The following is a 25,555-nucleotide window of genomic DNA, read 5'->3' on the forward strand; positions in this document are numbered from 1 at the left end:
TTCCTTCTCTGACTACATATGGCTTAAGAATACAAACACATTATAAAACATCCAGCTATGACAGCGATAGGCATTAAACAGTTATGTCTTAACACCAATGAATTTCTCTAGAAGATCCAATTCAAAAAATTACAGAGATTCCACAATACAAAGAAAAGCCAAAACATAATTTTAAATTTCAAGAAATGTGTAATATTATACACCAACTTTATAAACTTTCCCATAAAAAGAAACACGTCACTCCATTACATACACTGAATACCATTTGGCTCTAGGAACAGAATTATTTCCTCACTGCTTGGTTCTTCTTACCTTTCTGCCTACCTCTATGTCTATTTTTCCTTCTTATTCCATTCCAGCTAAGCCCTACTATTAGTCACCACCAAAAACCTAACCCAACAAATACAAATCAACGCTTTTTTATTTGGCTTGGAATCCTGATATTCAATTTGGTATTTTATTTCCTCCAGGCAGAAGTCCAAGAACAAGCTTTAAGTATATTCCAAACCTGGAATCAAAGTTGTCTTCTGGTTTTTGCTAGCAAGTTCTATCAAACCAGGGACAAACATCCAATATTAACATCACCACTAAGGAATGGCACTATTAGTGGATGTTATGCCACACAATATCACTTCATATATATTTTTCTTCTTTCCCAACCCTCTTATTCCCTGTTCTTTTCTCCTGCCCTTCCTCCTCCTCCTTCTCACCCTGTATCTTAAGCTTCCTAAGACTAATCATAAAAAGTAAATAGTACTACACGTTATCTAAAAAGTTGCCATTCCCTTGACTAGACCATATAGATACAAAGAATGTATGTTCCCAAATGGGAACATAAGAAATTGATCTCAGAACTACTATAATTACTGTCTGTCTACATGTCAAGATTTCTATAAGGTAAAAATATCCTAAAATTAATGGCAAATGATTGATTGGTAAGAATCAAATTATACTACCTTGAGAAAGCTGCATCAAGTGAATATGCAAACTGCCAGGAATAACAGGTTCAGGAAGTTCTTGAAGGAAAAATCTAAGAAGACTAATAGCTGAGGGAACATCTGCTTCCTTAACCAAATCCACCTCTTCTCCGCTGTCGTATCTCTGTCGAAGCCACTCCACTGTCTCAGCATTTCCATTGACTTGAAAAAGTCCTTGCTGCTCCAGACCTCCTACATTAGTTCAAGGCAAAAATTAAATAAGATTCAACTTCAAGTACTTGGCCATATATATTCATTTTCCAATCAATTTAAAATATTCATACTTCTCAAAGCCCTTCTTGGCTCTCCGGATGGGCCGAACACCTTCAAATAACACATCTAGAAACATACTATCTCTGTCCTAAGGGATAATCTATTTTATCCACCCCCGGCCCATTAAAAATATTACTATCACCACCCCACTAAAAAATGCTCTATGCTGGGCATTTCTAAGTGTATGACTTTAAATAAGAAATTAACATTTTTCCTTACTAAATTTTGGACTTTACTGGGGAAGGGAAGGGGAGGGGAGGGGAGGGGAGGGGAGGGGAGGGGAGGGGAGGGGAAGGGAAGGGAGGGGAGGGGAGGGGAGGGGAGGGGAGGGGAGGGGAGGGGAGGGGAGGGGAAGGGAGGGGAAGGGAGGGGAAGGGAGGGGAGGGGAGGGGAGGGGAGGGGAAGGGAGGGGAAGGGAAGGGAAGGGAAGGGAAGGGAAGGGAAGGGAAGGGAAGGGAAGGGAAGGGAAGGGAAGAAAGAAAGGAAGAAAGAAAGAAATCCAAGGTCAAAAGGTGTAAGTTGGGTTTATTAAAACAAAGGCTAGCCCTAAAGGTAAGGAAATGTATACCATGTTCCTCGATATAGTCCACAACGTGGCGGACTATGAACGGAACCTCATTGTCTGGATGTCCTCCCTGCTGCAGCTCATCAAGTGGAATTCCAAATATTTTGTTAGCAAGAACAGAGTTGCAGTTACTCAAGGAAGGGGAGGAGCTCTTCCTCATATCTTTTTTGCAGCCAGAAATCAAAGCTGTCTTTTCTGCCAAATGAAAGATTAAAAATAAATAAATAAATAAATAAATAAATAAATAAATAAATAAATAAATAAAGACTAACAATCAACAGGTGACAATATGACTAAAATAATTACAGAAAAATGCTTTATACCAGAATGTGTTTTCATCATTACATATGTTCCAGCTTTCAGGCCCACAGAACATTCTACAAATAAAGTTCAATATAATCATCCAAACATTTTCTCCATTAAATATAGTTAGTTTTGAACACTGCCTTTAGTGTTCGTGTATTTATCAAATAATGGCAAATTTGTCATTAAACTTAGCAAAGGACATTAATGTCCCAAAGACAAATTAAGGAGCAAACATGGCTCCAACAGGGCCTTTACTGAGCAGGCTTATTGACACAGGTGAAAAACCAAACCCAATCATTTCTGGACTGTGCTACATGAACCCCGTCTAACCCCTTAATTTGTTAGCATCCAAAACAGGAGAGAATCACTTTTTATAAATTGATGGTTTAAAAATAACTTTTTATAAATGACAGGCTAGTAAGAACAAGATTAACCAGTTTTTATTTCTACATGACAGAGCAGCCATAATGTTTTTATAAATGAAGGAAAATTTTCAGTTCTAGACATCAACTTTCAAACGAGAATGTTCTTTCATCAAACTTGCTGTTTCATTAATTATTTCAAAGAAAAATTTCCACAGCCAGTCTAGTTCAGAAGAAATAAGTTATTTGTCTTAATTTTGTAGTAACTGTGATCAGTAAAGCAGTGAGAGAAAACAATGTTTCTAATAGATGAAGCATCAGAGAACAAGTAATCCCAAGAAAAATTGTTTTCTAAAATAAAACATTCATTACTTTATGTGGGCAGTAAGTATTTTCAAAAGAAAAACTTTTTTCAAAAGTTGATAATGAACAAAATGACACCAACTGTGTTTTTTTTTCATAACCCCAAAGAAACAATTCCTTTCTCACACAAGAGAGCAAAAAAATAAATAAAACTACTCAATATTCTAAAGTTTGCAAAAACAACTTCTATACACATTACATAATAGCTGTACCCAGTAGATCAAGAGAGTATCACAATGTGACTGGGACACAATCTATTCAACTTACAGAAACAATAGAGGTTAACTTAGGCGCCACAAAATGCCATAAATGTATACAACTTCAGACAAAGAAGATCCATTCTTCAACATATCTGGTGCCAGCTAATAACTATCAAACCTCAAGTTAATAACCAAATAGCAGCAACAGGAGATAAACCCCTAAATTTCTGTGTATTTATACAGCATGGGAATACCGTTTTGAAAACTTACCTTTGAGTACTTAAACACCTAAGTTTAAAAAATGGCTTCTGTACCAGCTACCCTCACTGAGCAAGCATTCTTTTGTCATTTATGGCTGTTTGAGATTATGGCAGAAGATCAGCCTGTAGTTCCTCATTGAAGAAACGCAGAACTCGATCAGTACTTCAGCAGTTAATCTAGAAGAAAAAAAAAATTCTTTTTATTTCCCAAACCAACTTTAACTGTGAGAAGTGACTAGAATAAACACTGAAGTCCTTTTAGGAGGATACCTACACTTAAAACCATTCTTCTGCCTGAAAATTTGCCTGTGACCTAGTTAGAGGCAAAAATCTTGCACAAGGTTTCAAATTATGATGGCTAACCTGGACAAGAATCTTTTTGCTAAAAACAAAAGAAAACTGCAAAGGAGAATCTTTAACAGTACAGATCTTCAGAGATTACACCATTCAAATAATCCATTTTCCTCAATGGATCTTGCATTTAAGCACATATACACACACCCCACCCACGTCCATTGTGTCCCCTTATACTCAGAATAAAACACAGAAGCATTTTTAGCTCAAAGAACTGAAGACAAGATTCTAAGCTCAGAACAGCACTCATGTACTTTATTCTTTTTTTTTTTTTTTTTTTTTTGTACACAGCAAATATTTTGTTAGCAAGAATGTAGTTGTCTGACCTTTCTGGTTTGGAGAGATAACAGCGTATGTTGGAAAAGAGCAGTTAACAGAACCAGAAAGGCTGACATTCAAAATATTAACTACACCATCCTATAGATGTGACCCTGAAAAACTTCCATGTCTCCATGTCTCTAATCTTAGATTTCCTTATGTAAAAGTAATACCTACATAGCTGTTAAGTTTAACTGAGATAATACATCAGGTAGCAGAGAGATAACCAGTTTTCTCTCTTCACATTAAATGTTAAAAAACCAGCAAACAGGCTGGAGAGAGGAAATCTGTTTGGCAATGCATTTAATATTTGGTCTCATTTATCAATTGTTTCATCACCCTCTGGGAATTCTAACAATCTATTTAAAAATTAGTAAGTTCAGCAGCAAACTACACTGCAGCACTCTGCTCAAAAGAGTCCAAGTCAGGGCCACCTGGCTGGCTCAGTCCGTGGAGCATGCAACTCTTAATTAATTTCAGGGTCATGAGTTTGATCCCCACATTGGGTGGGCACAGACCCTACTTAATAAATAAATAAAATTTTTAAAAAAGAGAGAGAGCACTCAGGTCAGCAGAACAGTATTATCATTCACTGTGATTTTCAAAAATGTCTTATTAGTAACATATACCTCCAAGAGGAACATTAAAAATGGAGGGGAAGGAAAACCACATTCCCACAACAAATCTTTAGTAGATGATTACTTCCCAAACATCCTGCAATGCCTGCTAAAACATGTAGCGTATTCATCTGAAAAACAACTTCAAAGTTAAGTTATAGAAGACCTTTTAGAGAGGTTAACTTCAGGGATAAAATGTTTAATAAACTCACATTAAAAGTCAGGTTTCAGGTTAATACCTTCAAGTCATAAAGAAAAACAGGACTTGCCTGAGGTACAATAAAACACTCATTAGAAGAGTCTTGTCAGAAGCAAGTTCTATGTTATCACTAAGATGGGTATTCAGTGTTTCTGTCTTAATGAAACCAGGAACCAACACACTGCAAAAGCATTTGGAGTGGAGAGTAGCCCAAAATAACATTTCTCCAAACTGTGAAGTCGTTTTTGACATTATTTAATCCTGTTCCCCACCACTTCTCAGAGTTTAAATCATGTAAATATTCCCTTCCTATCTGTAGAGGGTTCAACAGCATTCCCCAAAAATCTCATGTCTACCCAGAACCTCAGAATGTGAACTTATTTGGAAATAGGGTCTTTGCGTATGTAATTAGTTGAGGATCTCAAAATGAAATTACCCTGGATTTAGGGTGAGTCCTAAATCCAATGATTGGTGTCTTTATAAGCAGAAGACAGGACAGATAGACACACAGTGAGGGGAAGAAGGCTGTGTGAAGAAAAAGGAAGAAATTGGGAGTTCTGCGGTCACAAGACAAGAAACACCAGGAGTCATCAAAAGCTAGAAGAGACAATGGATAATTCCTCCCTAGAACCTTCAGAGGGCCTGCCTACACCCTCATTTTAGCCTTTTGGCCTCCAGATCTGGGAGAAAAAAAAAAAATATGTTGTTTTAGAGTTACCCTGTTTATAGTAATTTGTCACGGAACCTCTAGAAAATTGATGTGCTATCTAAACTACAAATTCCAGGGGAGCCTGGGTGGCTCAGTCAGTTGTGGGTCTGACTTTGGCTCAGGTCATGGTCTCGCAGTTCAAGAGTTCGAGCCCCACATGTTGGGCTCTGTGCTGACAGCTCGGAGCCTGGAGCCTGCTTCAGATTCTGTGTCTCCCTCTCTCTCTGCCCCTGCCCCACTCGCACTGTCTGTCTGTCTCTCTCTCTCTCAAAAATAATAAACATTAAAAAAAATTTAAAAAAAGGAAACAAAACAGATGAACATAGGGGAAGGGAAGGAAAAATAAGATAAAAACAGAAGGAGGCAAACCTTAAGAGACTCTAAAATACAGAGAACAAACTGAGGGTTGCTGGAGGGGTGTTCGGTGGGGGGATAGGCTAAATGGGTCATGGGCATTAAGAATGGCACTTACTGGAATGAGCAGTGGGTGTTATATGTAAGTGATGAATCACTACATTCTACTCCTGAAAAAAAAAAAAATACTATGGACAAATAACAACAGAGAGTATTAACTGAGCTCTTATAATAACTCAGGAACTATTTTAAGGGCTTTAAATGTATTAATTCATTTATCCTTACAACAATCCTATGGATGCAGATACTTTCATTATATCCATTTCAGTGATGAGAAAACCAAAAAACACTGAGAACTTTCTGGGGTAATGTAAATGTTCTAAGTCATGACTGTGGTAGTGGTAGTTACATGCTTAATACACATGTCAAACTTACTGAACTGGACATTTAAATGCGTGAATGCTATTGTATATAAAATGTTATCACATAAAATTATACTTCAATGAAAACAAAAAAATTAAAAAAGAAACCATACAAAGACATAACAGCACTTTAATAAGTTAATACCAAACTATTTTCATTATAGAGTGTGACATTTTTAAAATATACTTCTCCATACCAAAAAAAAAGAAAAATAAAATATCTCTTTTAGCCACATTTCAAGAACCTACCCTACTTAGCCCCAGGTATGCTATTCAGCACATTTAGAAATTACTAATTTTTCTGTATAGCATAAAAAAAATTAAAGCTCGACTGAAGACTAAGTCTTGTCAAAGCAAACAATTTTAAAAAACACTGTAATACTAATAATAAAGTTTTATCATTTTGCAAATAAGTAACCTGTGGTTAAAAGTGGCATCCGCCAAGATAAACTGTCATTTTCATGTGGAAAAACTTCTACCTTCAAAATGAATAGAAAGGAACAAAAAACCCCATTTTTGCCCCAAATGGTTTTGACAAAACAGGATACAATTCACACAGAAAAATTTGAAAGAGCTACCTCAATAATTGCTAATGCCAAAAAGAAAAAAAAAAAAATCCCTATCACTAGTTTACAAAGAGAAAAAAGCCAACAGGGAACTGGACCTCAATAAAGATAGTAAACTTGGGGAACAGAGATTTGAGTCTGTAGACAATTACAGAGTCTAAGTCAATGAACCAAATAAATGTACCCCTGCTCCATACATTCAGCTTTTCACATTAGCAAGCTCTAAACAGTTCACGAAGCAAAGGAAAAGGCACCTCTTTCATTCAAACTGAACAAAGATGGTACTATGAAGGTTCTCAATATGCTAAATCAGTGGTTCCTTCCTGGTCTGAAAACTAGCAAGGTATTAATATGCCTGAAATCTTTTACAGTACACCGAACAAACAGAAAGGCTGAAAAGCCTCATGTCTCAAAAGCACATAAAGCTATCAGTCGTATGTTCATAGATGCTATTTTGATCAGGAAAAACATCAAGTCAATTAAATCTATTACTAAATTCACTGACCATGCCATAAGTAATTTATTATAGTATAAAACAGAATTCAAGTGCTCGCTTCGGCAGCACATACACTAAAATTGGGATGATACAGAGAAGATTATTAGCATGGCCCCTGTGCAAGGATGACACGCAAATTCGTGAAGCGTTCCATATTTTTTTTCCAAAGTGGTTTTGCCAATTTGTAGTCTCACCATCCGCATGTAAGTGTTCCTCTGGTTCTACATCCTTGTCAGTAGCTGGTGGTATTGGTTTCATGGAACATTTTAGTGACCATGTAGCAATTGATCTTATGTATGAACAGTGGTTTATGTAACCCAATCACTATTATATATAGGTTATCATCTTTTACTATTTTAAATTAAACAACACTATGATGAACATAATTCTAGCCAAATCTTTGTACTTATCCTTATTTCCTCAAACCAAATTCCTGGAAATAAAATTGTTATATCAAAGATTAAAAAGAAAAAAAAAGTAAAAAATAAAATAAAATAAAACAGAATTCAAGACTAGAAATTTTTTTTTAATTAGAGAGCTATAATACTGGGTGCCTGGGTGGCTCAGTTGGTTAAGCGTCTGACTCTGGATTTCGGCTCAGGTAATGATCTCACAGTTCATGACTTCAAGTCCCACAAGGGCCCTGCACTGGTAGTAAGGAGCCTGCTTCTGATTCTCTCTCTCTCTCTCTCTCTCTCTCTCTCTCTGCCCCTTCTCAGTTTTCTCTCTCAAAATAAATAAATAAACTTAAAAAAAAGAGAGAGAGAGAGAGAGAGCTGTAATACCCAAAAGTTTAGCAACTTCTTTACCCTAGAAAACAGAAAAAGGGGCACCTGGGTGGCTCAGTCAGTTAAGCATCCAACTCTTGATTTCAGCTCAGGTCACGATCTGTTTTCTGAGAAGGCGCCCCACCTCAGGCTCTGCACTAACAATGCACAGCCTACTTGGGATTCTCTTTCTCCCTCTCTCTCTGTTCCTCCCCCACCTTGTGCTGTCTCTCAAAATAAATAAATAAACTTAAAAAAAAAAAAAAGACAGGGGCGCCTGGGTGGCGCAGTCGGTTAAGCGTCCGACTTCAGCCAGGTCACGATCTCGCGGTCCGTGAGTTCGAGCCCCGCGTCGGGCTCTGGGCTGATGGCTCAGAGCCTGGAGCCTGTTTCCGATTCTGTGTCTCCCTCTCTCTCTGCCCCTCCCCCGTTCATGCTCTGTCTCTCTCTGTCCCAAAAATAAATAAACGTTGAAAAAAAAAAAAATCAAAAAAAAAAAAAAAAGACAGAAAAAAAGAGCATGAAGTACTTCTTGTAACAATTTTTATTCCTATGCCTGAGGACTTGCTCATCTGAGTGCACTTTAACATACTACTTGAGGGTACAATCCTCCCTGGTGATTCTACAAAACTACAATGAACAATGGAATCAAGTCATTTTGTAAGACTACAGTTGCCAAATTGTGATACTAGATATAGCACATGTATTTCAAAGACTAAGACCCACTAAATGTAAACTATTTTTCCTTGAAACAGCTCATTATTCCTCTCTTATTTAGGCAAAAACTGCTTTAGAGATAAGCTATTGGTAAACATCCTGGATCATTTTGAGAAACTCTCAAAAGGGTTTCATGGCCAAAGTCAATTATTTTATCACCTCCAACCATGATTTCAAGCTATTCAAATCAAAGTAATAAAGCCAGAGGGAGATGAAATCCCCTGTGACGAAGTCCTCTCACCTATTGCCCTCACTAATCTCCTCAAAATTAAAATCTAACCCAAATCCCCCACAACCTGCACAAAATTCCTCAATTGTCTTCAACTACCTGAAATCCTGGCCTCCAAATTTTTTAAATGTTTACTTATTTTTGAGAGAAAGAGAGGGAGAGAGAATATCCTAAGCAGGCTCCACACTGTCAACACAGAGCCCAATTCGGGGCTCGAACCCACAAAAAAGTGAGACTGTGACCTGAGCCAACATCAAGAGTCAGACGCTTAACCGAATGAACCATCCAGGTGCCCCCTGGACTCCAAATTTTTTGATCAGGAAAAAAATTATGGATCCACTCCTCATTTTTATATTGTATGCGTATTACTAAAGTAGAGTAGTAAAAAATATACAAGTATGTTATATGCATAATCCTCATATAGAAAAATAACTTTTAAGATTAAAAAATATACAAAAACATAAATTTTACTACTACTGCCACACACACACACACACACACACACACACACACAACTTTAATAGGTCATCTTGCCCATCCAAAGTGCAAGGATCTCATAACTCAACCAAAAATCAAACCGATTAAAAAATGGGCAGAAGAGGGGCGCCTGGGTGGCGCAGTCGGTTAAGCGTCCGACTTCAGCCAGGTCACGATCTCGCGGTCCGTGAGTTCGAGCCCCGCGTCGGGCTCTGGGCTGATGGCTCAGAGCCTGGAGCCTGTTTCCGATTCTGTGTCTCCCTCTCTCTCTGCCCCTCCCCCGTTCATGCTCTGTCTCTCTCTGTCCCAAAAATAAAAAAAATAAAAAAATAAAATAAATGGGCAGAAGAGGGGCGCCTGGGTGGCGCAGTCGGTTAAGCATCCGACTTCAGCCAGGTCACGATCTCGCGGTCCGTGAGTTCGAGCCCCGCATCGGGCTCTGGGCTGATGGCTCGGAGCCTGGAGCCTGTTTCCAATTCTGTGTCTCCCTCTCTCTCTGCCCCTCCCCCATTCATGCTTTGTCTCTCTGTGTCCCAAAAATAAATAAAAATGTTGAAAAAAAAAAAATTTTTTTTTTAAATAAAAAAAAAAAAAATGGGCAGAAGACATGAATAGCCATTTTTCTAAAGAAGGCATATTGATGGCCAACAGACATGAAAAGATGTCAGGTAGCATCGCTCTAATCAGTGAAATGTAAATCAAAACCACAATGAGATATCATCTCACACTTGTCAAAATGGTAAGTTATCAAAAAGAAGTAACAAGTGTTGTCTAGTGTTTAGAGAAAAGGGAACCCTCTTGCACTGCTGGTAGGAAAGTAAAGTGGCACAATCAATATGGGAAACAGCACGGAGGTTCCTCAAAAAATTAAAAACAGAAATACCATACAATCCAGTAATCTCACTTATGAGAAAATGAAAACATTATTCCCAAAAAATACATGTACTCCAATGCTTACTGCAGCACTATACACAGTACCAAGATAAGGAAGCAACCTAACTGCACATTTATGAATGGATGGATAAAAAATATGCAGTATCTATAATGAAATATTACTCAGCCATGAAAAAGATGATATTGCCATTTGCAACAACACAGATGGACCTAGAAGATATTAAACTAAGTGATTTAAGTCAGAGAAAAAGACAAGTACCACACAATTCGCGGCAGCTGGGTGGCTCAGTCAGTTGAGCGTCTGACTTCAGCTCAGGCCATGATCTCACGTTTGTGAGTTCAGGCCCCGCCGCGTTGGGCTCTGTGCTGACAGTTCAGAACCTGGAGCCTGCTTCAGATTCTGTGTCTCCCTCTCTCTCTCTGCCCCTCCCCCATTCACACTCTGTCTTTCTTCCTCTCAAAAATAAACATTACAAAAAAAATCTTTTTTAAAGTACCACACAATTTCACTTGCATGTGGAATTTAAAAACAAGCAAACAAACAAAAGCCAGAAACAGGCTCATAAATACACAGAATAAACTAGTAGTTGCCAGAGGGTAGTAAGGTGGGGAGATAAGCAAAATCATTTAATGGAATTAAGACGCACAAAATTCCAGTTATAAAGTCAGAGATGACAAGTACACAACAGGGAATACAATCAATAATAATGTAATAACTTTTTGGTGACCGAGGGTAACTATACTTACTGCTGCGAGCAGTTCATAATGTATATAAATGTCAAATCACTATATTGAACACCTGGAACTAATACAGGATTATATGTCAGCCATACTTACATTAAAAAAAAAAAAAAAAGCGCCAGTACCTCACTTCTGAGACCAAGTGACCTATAGCACTGTTTCTCTAACATCATCCCAGAGAGGGAGGGGCTTGCTCAATATACATAGTGCAAAGCCACAACCCCAATCCAGCATCCTTGAGAGCATGGTCTGGGCCTCTGTATGTTTAATAAACTCTTCCGGTGATTATAACGCATAGAAAGATTTAATAACCTCTGGCATACAAGTTAAACCCTACACTCCACTGCATAACCTACATACAAGTACTTCAACTACCAGTAAAATCTCCCTTCCTGCCACTCTTCCACCTCACTCTACTATCCAGCAATACTTAAATTTACTTGAAGTTCACAGTCTATACCTCTCAGGCTTTGCACATATCATTTTCTGTGCTTAGAGTCCTAACAATACCATAACCAACAACCACCTTGTTCACCAAACTTCTGTTCTTTGAGTCCAACTCCCATTTCCTCTCAAACCCTGCCTGATTTTCTGAAGCAGACAGTTCTCTTTTGCTCCTAGTGTACCCTTTTTAGCAACTGTCCCATAAAATTTAAAAGTATATCTCTTCAATAGAGAGGATGAGTGAAGGTAGGAAGCCTGTCATTTCATCTTTGTAACACTAAAGGCCTCACCCAAAGACTGACACAGAATGTAGTTTTTCAAATATATGTTGCATAAAGACATAAACAATACTGTCTATTCAAAATTAGCAAGAAGGAACATCTCCTTAAGTGATTAAAAACTAAGAAAACATCAAAAATGGCTGTCATATCTATTTTCCACAATAACAACAACCAAAGATAACCAAATCAAGAAGGGAAACCAACTATTACTTATGGAGTATCTAAAGCACTTTACAAGTTATTTCTCATACCTAGAATAATGCTATGAAGCAGACACTATTACCCTTTTACATATATAAAAGCTGAAAGCACTGTGAGCCTCAAGTCACTCAGCTACTAACTTCAAAATTTGTAAATGGTAATGCTAAAATACGCTGCTGGATCTAACTGCACTTTCTAATGAAACTTACTTAAGTCTTAACAAACCAGAACATTAAAATGAGCATTATTGGGGGTGCCTGGCTGGTTCAGTCAGTAGAGCATGTGACTCCTGATCTCGGGGTTGTAAGTTCCAGCCCCACACTGGGAGCAGAGATTACTTTAAAAATAAAATAAGATTAAAAACTAGGGGCACCTGGGTGGCTCAGTCAGTTAAGCGTCCCAACTCTTGATTTCCACTCAGGTCATGATCTCACAGTTTGTCAGTTCAAGCCCAGGGTCAGGCTCTGCAGTGACAGCACAAAGGCTACTTGGGATTCTCTGTCTCCTTTTCTTCCGTCCCTTCCCTGCTTGTGCATGAACACAGTCTCAAAAATAATTTATTTTAAATAAAAATAAAACAAGCACTATTAAAAAGGCAAAAGACTACTTTCACATTTACTTGGAAAGCCACCACAATTCTGATTCAAAAAACCAAGGAGACCACAAGGTACCTGGAGTTAGTCTCAAAGATTAGGTGAAAAAACTTCCCCAAAGGATAACCTCTTGAGCTATCTGTAAGTGAGAACTAGAGTTCTACATTGTTCAACATCAATGCATGAGAAACAGCAAAGTGTGGTACAGGGATGTCTAATCCTGCTTATGAAAGTATGAGGAAAGGTGGCACTTGAAATCCTTGTCTGATTAAAAGGTAAGCCTGTAATGTACTAGAAGATGGCTCCCAATGGGTTCCCTTTTCCTACATGCACTCCAGTTTCCCTGGTCCACTAACGTAGCATGATTTTCCACTAAATCAAAGTGCCTAACAGTTAAATTAACTCTTCACACTAAGTATCAGCACAAAGAGTGGCCCTTTTTTTAAAACAGCACTACAATTTAAAAGGTGATCGGGCGCCTGGGTGGCTCAGTTGGATAAACGTCCAATGCTGGCTCAGGGCAAGAACTTACAGTTCACAAGTTTAAGCCCCAAGTCGGGTTCTGTACTGACAGCTCAGAGCCAGGAGCCTGCTTCACATTGTGTCTCCCTCTCTCTCTGCCCCTCCCCCCCCAAATACATATTAAAAAATAAAAGGTGACACAAAATATCTGAGAAAGCATACACGCATAACAGCAACCACATATTCTAGCCAGTTAAATATGTGCACATAATCTCAATTTTGATAACTTTTGACTCAAGACTCCTCCCTTCTAGTAACCTTTAACCTCTTTTCTACTGAAAACATGCACACGTAGCACCTACCAAACTAATGAGCAAGGTTTAAAGAAGACTAGCTTATCGTTTCTTATTGCACATTAACACAAAACTGTAACGCTTCATTTTTTTTCATGTACGGGGTATTATAGGCAATTCCACAACGTGTTTTAACAAAATGGGTCCCTTGAAATCAGAACATTTCTCTTTTTGCACAACCTTGTGTAAAAACTGCTCTGGCGGGGGGAATAAAACTACCACATGAACAAAAAAAACACTTAATAAACTTATTTTTTATGTGTCTTCCTCACTAGATTGTAAAATTTGAGAGCAAAAGATATGACTTCATCTTTGTTTTCCCAGTTGTAAACACCAAACAAAAGCAGAACTCCAATATCTGAACAGATGCTATCATTTCTGGTGTACTTTCCAGTTCACTATCCAAATGAATCCTCAAATTCAAAATCTTGAGAAAAGCAGACAGATCATCATTCCCTCTCTCAGAAGAAACAAACAAAAAATCTCAGAAAGCTGAAGAAACTGGTTCAAAGTCACTGAACTAATGACTAGAAACCTAAGACTGCTTTTTTGTGTGTGTTTATTTTTGAGAGAGCACAAGCAGGGGAGGGGCAGAGAGAGAGAGAGAGAGAGGGAGAGACAGACACACACACAGAATCCAAAGCAGGATCCAGGCTCTGAGCTGTCAGCACAGAGCCTGACATCAGGCTCAAACCCACGAGCTGTGACATCATGACCTGAGCCCAAGTCGGACACTTAATAAACGATTGAGTTAACCCAGGTGCCCCTTAAGACTGCTACCTTTTAAGTGGATGCTTTCAGGAAACAATGACCACAATCATCACTGAAAATTTTGTTTAAAATTTCACCGAAATGTATGAAGACATACAGAAAGTAATTTACAAAAAAACTTGAGTACTTTGTACATGCTTTTCATATAAAAATTCTCTCATCTTATCTGTTTCGAAATTTGAGTTTCTTCTGGCGTCCCTAGTGGCTTTATCAGTTGAGTGTCTGACTCTTGATTACAGCTCACATCATGATCCCAGAGTCATGGGATAGAGCCCCAAGTGGGCTCCATGCTGAACACGGAGCTTCCTTGGAATTCCCTCTCTCTCACTCTGCCCCTTCCCCACTCGAACATGTGCGCACGTGCTCTCTGTCTCTCTCTCTCTCAAATAAATTTAAAAATTAAAAAAAAGTAAATAAATAATAAATTTTGGTTTCTTTCCCTTTCCAAGTTTTTTTTTTTTTTTTTTAAAGATTTTACTTTTGGGGTGACTGGGTGGCTCAGTCAATTGAGCGTCTGACTTCTAGTTTCTGCTCGGGTCGTGATCTCACAATTAGTGAGTTCGAGCCCTGTGACAAGGCTCCAAGCTAAGGGCACAGAGCCTGCTTGAGATTATCTCTCTCCTCCCTCTCTCTGCCCCTCCCCTACTCACTTGCTCTCTCTCTCTCTCTCTCTCTCTCAAAAATAAATAAGCTTTAAAAAAATAAAAATAATAAATTATTTTTTTAAAGTCATCTCTACACCCAACATGGGGTTCAAAGTTTGAAGTCCCAAGATGAAGAGTCACATGCTCTACTGAGTCAGCCACGAGCCCCTGCCTTTCCAAATTTTAAATTCACTGTGACTAGTGGTTTTTTTCCAAATGCGGACCACAAAGTTCCTGTCCCACCAACCTCCATCCCCCACTTCCTCCCCCAACAATTAAGCAGCTACTATGTAAAACAACGAGTGGTTTTCACATTACTGGACACTGAACCAAAGAAAATGAAAACACTAATTCAAAAATATATGTGCACCCCTATGTTTAGTGCCACATTATTTACAACAGGACAGACCTGAAACAGGACAGATATGAAACAGGATCTGAACAGGATCCTGAACATATCTGAACAGATATGAAAACAACTCAAGTATCCCAGGAATGGATAAAGATGTGGTATAAACACACATACACACACACAATGGAGTATTGCTTAGACATTAAAAAAAAAAAAATTTACTCAGCCATAAAAAAAAAAGAACATGATCTTGCCATTTGCCACAACATGGATAGACCCACAGGATATTATGCTAAAAGAAATAAGTCAGAGAAAGACAAATACCATATGACTTAACTTACATTCATATAGTTCTAGAATAAACAATAACAGACTCATAATTACAGAGAACTGGCGGCTGTAAGGGGCAACTCTGCCAGGGATGGGCAATATAGGCGAAGGGGATTAAGAGGTATAAACTTCTAGTTATAAAATAAGTCACAGAGATGAAAAATAAAGCACAGAAAATATATCAATGATATTGTAATAACACTGTGACAAATGGTGACCACACAAGGTGGTGAGCACTGAATAATGTATAGAATTGCTGAGTCACTGTGATATACACCTGAAATTAACATAACATTAAATATCAACTACAGCACTAAAAACAAATTTTTTTAGTTTTCAGTTTTTACTTTTTTCTCCAAATGTATGGAACAGCAGCTTGATAAACAAAAGCAAAAATAAATATTTTAAGAACAAGTAAAAAGCTCAACATTTTCTGTTTTTCTATTCCTAAAAAGGGCAATAATAAACTCAACAGACATCTCTCTGAAAATTGTTTAAAAATCAAAGACATAAGAATCATCATACATCATATACATTAGGAAAAGAAAACATACTAGAGCTAGCTAATAACCTGACAGAAAAGACTGAAGTATTTCCCTCTAGCATAATCCAGTAAATTTCATTAAGTTATCTAATCAACCCAATGAATTTTCCTCAAGCTAAGACTTTTTACACATTCTGGTTCATCCACCTAAAATATTCTCCCCCCTTCATCCTACTCATCTTCAGCTCTCACTCAACTCCCATTCTTGGAGGGGCTTTCTCCAACCCACTCATCTAATGATCTCTCCCTGTGAAATTGTCTCAAGACATATCATTCCTTGGCTCCAAAGCATTCATCACAAGTTTTATTATACACTCCTTTCTGTGTTTAATGTCTATTTCTTCCAAGAGAGTATAAACTCCTTCAAGTCTGCCGGTAGGTTGTTTTTTTAAAAAAACAGCTTTTTTAAGGTATAATTTACATACCATAGAATTCACTCTTTTCAAGTATACAATGATGTCTATCTAATAAATTTACCAAGTTATGCAACCATCACCAAGTGATTGCTTGTTAACTCTGGCATTTAGAAGATAAATATCTGTGAAAGAATAAATCAATCTGATAATGAGTTACTCTTGTAATCCCATTACTACTAGTATGCATTCAATGTACCAACATGATTTGGTGGTAAATTTACCTTTTTACATTCCATTTCAAATATCCTTCAGTCATGTCTTCTATAAGGCTCTCAAACTGAACCTACTCACCTATTAGCCTACTGTCTGACTTGGGGAACAGTGACTCATACAGGTCAAGTTTATGTGTACATACTACAATTCCTTTTCCCTGTCAACTAATACCTTCCTCTGCCCCTAGCCATTTTAATAAAACACTTAACAAAATAAAGGGAAGTTTAGGAGAAGTAATCTTACTCAGTGGGGAAGACAGCATTTATTTAATGGATATACTTTTGTAATATCAAAGTGATGGGAAAAAGTTCTTGGTACTGACATACAACTGGTTGAATTCTAAATATATCTTACTAGACACGTAGCCAGAGGCAAGGGAAACAAAAGCAAAACTGAACTATTGGGACTTCAAGATATAAAGCTTCTGCACAGGGAAGAAAACAATCAACAAAACTAAAAGGCAGCCTATGGACCGGAAGAAGATATTTGCAAATGACATAGCTGATAAAGGGTTAATACCCAAAATCTATAAGAACTTATCAAAACTCAACACCCAAAAAACAAATTAACGCAGTTAAGAAACATGAACAGACAAGAACAGACATTTTTCCAAAGAAGACATTCAGATTCAGATGGCTGATGGACACATGAAAAAATGCTCAACACCACTCACCATCAGGGAAATAGATAACAAAACTACAATGAGATACCACCTCAAACTTGTCAGTATGGCAAAAAGTAACACAGGAAACAAGAGATCTTGGCAAGGATGGGGAGAAAGGGGAACCCTCTTACACTGTTAATGGAAATGCAAACAGGTGCAGCCACCTTGATAAATGGTATGGAGGTTCCCCAAAAATTAAAAATAGAACTACCCTATGATCCAGCAATTACCCTACAAAGAATACAAAAAGACAGATTCAAGGGGAGCCTGGGTGGCTCAGTAGGTTAAGCATCTGACTTCACCTCAGGTCATGATGTCACAGTTCATGAGCTGGAGCCCCACATCAGGCTCTCTACTGTCAGTGCACAGCCCACTTTGGATCCTTGGTCTCCTTCTCTCTCTGCCCCTCCCCTACTTGCTCACATGTGCTCTCTAAAATAAACATCAAAAATAAAATAGATCCAAAGGGGTACATGCACCTCAATGTTTACAGCAGCATTATCAACAATAGCTAAACTATGGCAAGAACCCTAATGTCCATCAACTGATGAATGGTAAAGAAGATGTGGCATACACATACGATGGAATACTACTCAGCCATCAAAAAGAATGAAATCTTGCCATTTGCAATGATGTTGATGGAGCTAGAGTGTATTATGCTAAGCAAAATAAATCAAAGAACGACAAATACCATGATTTCACTCATATATGGAATTTAAAGAAACAAATAAACTTATGGGAAGGGGAAAAAAGAGAGAGAACAAACAGGATTGATGGAGGTGGTTGGGGGATGGGCTAAATGGGGGATGGCTACTATGGAGAGCACTTCTTATGATGAGCACTGGTTGCTTTATGTAAGTGATGAATCACTAAATTCTACTCCAGAAACCAAAATCACACTATACATTAACTACCTAGAATTTAAATAAAAATTTGAAAATAAAAAATATAGTGATCTAACATATAAATGGAAATATTTTTCAGATATAATCAGTCCCTCCACTGTTTATCCATGTATAAAACAGAAATTTCCGGGGTGCCTAGGTGGCTCAGTCAGTCAAATGTCCGACTCTTGATTTCAGCTCAGGTCATGATCCCAGGGTTGTGGGACCGAACCGTGTTGGGTTCCACACTGAGCATGGAGCCTGCTTAAGATTTTCTCTCTCCTTCTGCCTCTTCCTGGAGCTGGCACACTCTCTCTCTCAAATTAAAAAATATATATATATTTTTTTCAGGGCACCTGAGTGGATCAGTCAGTTAAGCATCTGGATTTTGGCTCAGGTCATGACCTCACCGTTCAGTGTCAGGCTCTGTGTTAACAGTGTGGAGCCTGCTTGGGATTCTCTCTCTCCCTCTGCCCCTCCCCTGCTCACGCTGTCTCAAAAGAAAAATAAATAAAAAATAAAAGTAAAAACAAATAAACAAAACAAAAAAATCCAAAAATGACCAGAGGATGTGAAGACATTTATCTAAAGAAGATATATAAATGAAAAGATGCTTAACATCTTTATTTCTTGAGAAAATAAAAATCAAAAACACAGCTCACAACACAAAACACAAAAACACAGCTCAAAAACACAGTGAAATATCAGCTCACTCCTATTAAGAGGGCAATTATCAAACAAACAAACAAATAAACAGGAAAGTTACAACTACTGGAGAGGATGTGGAGAAAACTTAACGGTTGTACATGGCTAACAGGAATGAAAAATTGTGCAGCAGCCCTGGAAAACAGTTTGTAGGTTTCTCCAAAAAGTTAAACATAGAATTACCACATAACCCAGCAAGTCCACTGCTAGGTACCTACCCAAAAGAATCAAAAGCAGGGACTCAAACACTTGTACACCAATATTCACAGTAGCATTATTCACAAAAGTTAATACAAGTATTAAAAAAGAGACAACAGGGGGTGCCTGGCTAGCTCAGTCAGTAGAACATAGGACTCTTGATCTTGAGATCGTGAGTTCAAGCCTCACATTGGGCATGGAGCCTACGTAAAAAAAAAAAAAAAAAAAAAAGGTAACAGGTCCAAAACTGAGTCACCTGGGCTAAGCCTACATCACCAAACCAAGAGATAGTATCTACCTACCCACCTAACTGCTTCCCCAAGAATGTAATCTTAACTAGTCGGTCTGGAATTTCCTGGTCAGCGCTAGTGAGGTAATGTGCCTGATAGACTCAGGCTGCCTACCAAAGTATGGTAAACTGCCTGAAACAACCCACTCTTTGCTAGAACTTCCCTGTCCTGCCTCCTTTGGCTTTAAAAGCCTTCCATTTTGCACAGCTCCTCAGAGCTCCTTTCAGTCTGCTAGATGGGATGCTGCCTGATTCATGAATAGTTGAATAAAACCCATAAGACTGTTAAAATTTACTCCATTGAATTTTGGTTTTTTTTAACAGGTAGAAACAATCCAAATGTCCATCGACAGATAAATAAAATGTTCTATACACATACAATGGAATTTAGCCTTAAAAAGGAAGTAAATTCTGATACAAGCTAGAACATAGATGAAACTTGAAAACATGCTACATAAAATAAGCAAAACACAAAAGGACAAATGCTATGTGATTTCACCTATATGAGCTACCTAGAACAGGCAAACTTACAGAAACAGAATATAGAATAAAGGTTACCAAGGGCTGGGCAGGGGAGAAAATGGGGAATTACTGTCTACAGAGTTGCTATCGGGGATAATAAAAAAAAGTTCTCAAAATACACAGCGGTAATGGTGGCACAACATTGTAAATATACTTAATGCCATAAGTTGTACACTTAAAAAATGGTTAAAATCATAAATTGTGATGTATATTTACAATTTTTCCCCCAAGTATAGCTACAGTAATTTATACTATTATATTCCCCAATATTAAAGTTAGTGTAAAATGAAGAGGAAGCCATGCAGATGGAGGTTATCCATAAGTGATAATAAAAGAAGCTGTCATTGTACTGGTGAGGGAAAATTGACAAGTCATAATGTATTCATTTCAGTCATTTTCTGTCCTAAAAACAATCACATTCTAATAAAAAACACACTGTAAAATTTACTTAGTGAAGAATTCTGTGACACTGTGGTATGCCTTTCTACACCTAAGGATTTAAGCACACTGTGTCAAAAATCCCTACCTGGTGACACAACTGGAGAAAATACTGCCCTAATTTTAAAGGCAGCATAGATTAATAAAGAAGGGGCTCGTAATGGACATACAAATAGTGACCATTCAATTTCATCAACAAGTAATTAATAAATGCACAGTACCTGTGAGAAACCCAGGCCAACAAGTACCGCTACTATACTTGCAAAAAGCAAAATTGAAGACCTAGCCTTACATTAACCCAGAAAGTCATTAATTCAAACTACCATTTAATGTCTGCCTTTAAAGGTAAGTGCATTTCAGTCATTTAATGTCCACAGTGTACATTATTGTGGATCGGGTTATCATTTTTAGATTATCAGCTCCTTGAAAGGAAGGTAAACGCCCAACTTGAGGTACTACTCTCAATGATTAGAAGGCACAATGCGGAACCTAATGAAATTCTGCAACGACCGTTCTAAAAGTCAGTTTGATTTTTAATTGATTACAAATAAAAGTTTACTAATTTCTCAAGTGTGCCAATAGATTCAATTTCCTATATAACCTTATCTCGGAAACCAGTCGCCCCATATGAAACTTAACGCTGTACCCCCTCTGGTCTGCATATTCAGAGTGCATTCTAGACAAGTCCCCAGTGTACCAACAGCCCAATTTTGACTATATTCTCTGAGCGATTTAAGGAAGTCAGCAACCACTCATCTCACGTGATCTTAAAAAGGGAGGGGGGGTAGTTTAGCCCAGATTAAACCACACTTTTTTTTTCTTTGCATTGACTTCACAGAACAGCATCAAGGAAGTGGCAGGGAAGTGGCGCAGTCTGGTGCACAGGGGAGGCTAGCAAACGCGTAGGTTGCTGTGCCTTGGAGTTTGGGGGAGCTAGGAGGTAGGAAGGCACACCCGCTCACGCGCATTGCAGCGACTGAAAAATCGAAGACTGCCACACCCCCCCACCCCCCCCGCAAGCAGCCCGGGCAAGGCTTCATCTCTTCAAGCTCGAGCAGAAAGGGGGCCCGCTCTACGTACTAGCCCATCTTCAGGGCACCTCTCCCAGCCTGGGCACCCCAACAAGCAACGCCCTTGAGCACCGCGCGGGTGGTACTATGCGCTGGGGGGCGCAGAGGGGGGAGGGCCGCGGCCCTGGGCGACCCGCGCATGCGCAGATAATGGTACCCGTCCGTTCACCTACCGTTGGAACCGCGACGCCCCGTCCCCCGGCCGCGGCCGCTTCTCCAGGACCTGCGGCGACGGCAATAGAGCGAGAACTGAGTCCCCGGGTGGCTCCGCGGCCGGCGAGCCTCCTCCTGTGGCGGCCGCTGGCGGGACGCTGAAGCGACGGCTGCGGCGCGGGGCCAGCCCGGTAAGCGACCCCCGGATGCCCCCGGCGGTGGCGGCGGCGAAGACGTGGAAGAGGGGGCAGGAGCGGTGACTGAAGCAGTGGCTGAGGCGCAGACCCTCCCTAACGGCGAGCGGGAGGAGAGCGGAGGGCGGAGGGCGGAGGGCGGGCGGGGGACGGACCGGACGTGACGTGCGTGGGAGGGGGCGGGGCGGGCCCGCTTACAGAGGCCGGGCGAGCGCGCCTCGATTGGGGGTTCCCCAAAGCTTGTGGCCACAGCCCGGGAGTCTGCGTGCTCTGGAGTTAACCTCCTCCCGCCCCAAACTTGGGCCCCTGAGTTAGGGTGCGAGAAGCCGGGCGCGGGCCTGAGGGAGGTATTTGGGGTCCTCAGTTTGGGGAGGTTGGAAAGAAGATAGAAGAAAAAACTGGAAGACCGACGTTTCTCCTGGTCTCTGCAGAGGGGGGCCATGCCTTCCTGCAGAAGACTAGAAAAACCCAGGTGCCCTTATCCAGGTGAGGAGCACGGAGACCTTAACAGAAAACCGCCAAGCAGGCCGAAGCAGTGACTCAACGTTCCCATTCCCAGCTTTGGAGGTCAGATCCGGAACCCTGCCCGCCCGCCACCCTTCCTCTTCACTTAAGGACATGCCCCAGACTCCAGAGAGAACATATATGCCTCTGGTGCTGAAACCATCGGGGAATATGAAAGTTAATAGGCTACATGTTCACAGAGAGTTTGCTACACTAAACCAGTTTCAAAGGCAGAGCTGCAAGGAGGCATAAAGAATGAGGCGCCCTCTGAGTCTAGGGAGTCGGTACTTCTCGCATAGCCACCCAGACCGACCCTGCAGCTCCCACGAGCTCACAAAGGTGTGAATATTCAGCCAATCTCTTCTTTGCTTTAGTGTGTTAAATAAAGGCTTTGGCATCTTCCATTGAGTAAAACGCAATGTTCTGCTTTTGTACCCCTGGATGGCGGGTAAAGCCACACCTGCAAAAAGAAGTCTGGTTTTCTGTAAAAATACAAATGACCACAATTCGGTTGTCTCCTGCTTGCCTGAGATGCAAGTTAGTAACCCAGAAAATGTAAACAAGAAGCCTTATAGAACTTGCAACAAATTTTTTTTAAAAAAGAAAAAAAAGTCACCGTGTAAGACGATCTGTAAATGTGTTACAGAGGCCAGAGTAGCTCCCAGATTTCATCAGTGAAATAAGTCATCTGTACCTTCAGTGTCACATGCCTAGTTGATGCTGTCATAAAGGAAGGGTGGGGTCCATAAAGAATCTAGAACCAGCAGAATCTGAATAAGAATGTATTGTGGGCTTCCACTCTGTCCAGGAGAGAGGCTACTGATTCTAATGACCAGGATCAATACCTATTATCAGGACAGGTAAAAATTTAATTCAAATTCAATCCCTCACTCAGTAAATACCCACTGAATGCTTACTGTGTTCTAGTCTTTCAATACTTACAGCAAATAAGATCTCTGCCTTTATTGAGTTTATATACTAGCAAAGTTAAATTCTGGATATCCCTTAAGAACATGCAAAGACCCATACTCTGAATTAGTCTTCCCATCACTTAAGGGGTCTTAAGTAAATAAACCCGCTGAGAAACAATTGTCCAAGACAATGGACATGACTGGTACTAGTTAAACTAGTTGTATATACTCTTTCTCAATTAATAAATTCACCTGAGGGTTATAAGTCAGCTTCTGTTCACTGGGTTGAGTTATAAAGTTGTTTTATCCGAATTAATTTCTCAGAGCCTAATTAGGCTTAAATGAAGTGAAATGTAAGTTTCTGAATCTTGCCAAACTGAGGACCAGATAGGCCCCAGTTCCACAGCAGCCCAATCAAGATGCAGCCTGTGCATTCATGGGGTACCTGGGTAGCTCAGTCAGTTAAGCGGCCAGCATGGGCTCAGGTCATGATCTTGCAGTCCTCAGATTTGAGCCCTGCATCAGGCTCTGTGCTGACAGCTCAGAGCCTGGAGCCTGCTTCAGGTTCTCTGTCCGCCCTCCATCTCTCTCAAAAATAAACAAACATTTAAAAAAAAAAAAAAAAGATGCAGCCTATGCATTCAGCCTTGCATCTTTCTTTGAACATCTTAAATGGAAGCTTTACTTGTGGTTACATCCTTGAAGAACAGGGGCAACATGATTGCTTCTAAAGCTTAATCATAAGCAAGTAAAATAGAGTAAATTATTAGAGTAAAAACCTTCTTGTACCTGTCCTGCCTATGCAACACAGGCTCTTGTTGACATAACTGACTATAATAGGGACATTACTCTCCAGTATGAAACCCAAGACTGTAGGCTCCCAGAGGACAGAGATTGCCTTGCACCCACTCCCAAAGTATGGGCTCCCAAAAACACGAATTAATTTGATGACCATTTTCCCCTGTAAAACTCAAAAACATGTCTTTGGAAGATATCTTTTCCAGATCCTACTTTATAACATGTAACCAGTGTTATATGTGACCAGTATGAATCTATGCAAGATTCAGGAGTATCATTTTAAAAAAACCAAAACAAGGGGTGCCTGGGTGACTCAGTTGGTTAAGCATCGACTTTGGCAGAGGTCCTGATCTCACAGTTTGTGAGTTCGAGCCCCAAGTTGGGCTCTGTGCTGACAGCTCAGAGCCTGGAGCCTGCTTCAGATTCTGTGTCTCCCTTTCTCTCTGCCCTTCCCCTGCTCACACTCTGTCTCTCTCTGTCAAAAATAAATAAACATAAAAACACACACACACAAAAAAAAAACAAGGGGCACCTGACTGGCTCAGTCAGTTAAGCATCTGACTTGGGCTCAGGTCATGATCTCGTGGTTTGTGGGTTCAAGCCCCGGGTTGGGCTCTGTGCTGACAGCTTGGAGCCTGGAGCCTGTTTCAGATTCTGTGTCTCCTTCTCTCTCTGCCCCTTCCCCGCTCACAGTGTCTTTCTCAAAAATACACATTAAAAATTTTTTTAAACAAAAATTTAAGAAATGAAACAAAACCCCTTTATTTTCATCTTTCACCATCCCTTTAAACCTGGGCAGTGGAAGTACATTTATTATACACTTGGTTCAGGCAGGTTCCTTGGGTTCCATGGTCCCTCTTAGGAATAGAAAATTCCTAGGGTGTTTGAGGGGTTCCTGCCTAGCTCAATCTATAGACTATATGACTCTTGATCTTGGGATCGTGATTTTAAGTGCCATGTGGGAATAGAGCTTACTTTAAAAAAAAAAAAAAAAAGTCCTAAGGTGTTTGAGTCACAAAAAATGACACTTTTTCCTTTTTTCCAGCTGGGGATTTCTCTCTCAATGTTTGCCCAAGAGAGGCATCATGCCTGGTCTTTCTTGTATTACCTCAGCTTACCAACCAGAGGCAAAGGGAGGCGGAGAGAGGAAAAGTAAGGGGAGTGGGAAAGTTCTTAACTTTTACTTCCATGTGATGGTTTAACACTTGGGCATAGTAGATGTTTAAAGCCACCTTTTTTTTCCTGATGGATACTTGTACGGTTACTTTAGAAACCACCCATATCCCCATCCTCTGGTGGTTATCCACCCAGCAAAAGCACTCTGTTCTGACAGTTCTTTTACTTCCTCTTTCAGGCCCTAGCATTCTGGAGGCCCACTTCCAATTTCTTGTCTGTTGAAACTTATTATGCTCTGTAAGAACTCTGTCTGATAGGATCTAAGACGGCTCTCACACT

General features: G+C 39.7%; 1 protein-coding gene and 1 non-coding gene across 12 annotated transcripts in view; one reads left to right on the forward strand and one right to left on the reverse strand.

Moving 5' to 3' along the window:
* Positions 1 to 21,803, reverse strand: part of FAM13B (family with sequence similarity 13 member B) — an 87,326-nt gene extending 65,523 nt beyond the window's left edge. For all 11 annotated transcript variants that reach the window (XM_047085152.1, XM_047085142.1, XM_047085135.1 and 8 more), the window contains exons 1-4: positions 21,714 to 21,803; positions 3,317 to 3,483; positions 1,819 to 2,010; positions 957 to 1,169 (exon numbers count right to left, since the gene is read on the reverse strand). In XM_047085152.1, the coding sequence (XP_046941108.1) occupies positions 957 to 1,169; positions 1,819 to 1,975 (370 nt within the window). In that variant the 5' untranslated portion in view covers positions 1,976 to 2,010; positions 3,317 to 3,483; positions 21,714 to 21,803. The remainder of the gene's footprint in view (positions 1 to 956; positions 1,170 to 1,818; positions 2,011 to 3,316; positions 3,484 to 21,713) is intronic.
* On the forward strand, positions 7,392 to 7,501 carry LOC124523015 (U6 spliceosomal RNA). The gene has a single exon (XR_006964894.1). It is a non-coding gene; the product is annotated as a U6 spliceosomal RNA (small nuclear RNA).
* Positions 21,804 to 25,555: the final 3,752 nt, after the last annotated feature.

The sequence above is a fragment of the Lynx rufus genome, unplaced genomic scaffold (genome assembly GCF_022079265.1).
Source record: "Lynx rufus isolate CCGP_SWC_20201006 ecotype Redwood Valley unplaced genomic scaffold, mLynRuf1.p SCAF_1, whole genome shotgun sequence".
Lineage (NCBI taxonomy): Eukaryota > Metazoa > Chordata > Mammalia > Carnivora > Felidae > Lynx > Lynx rufus.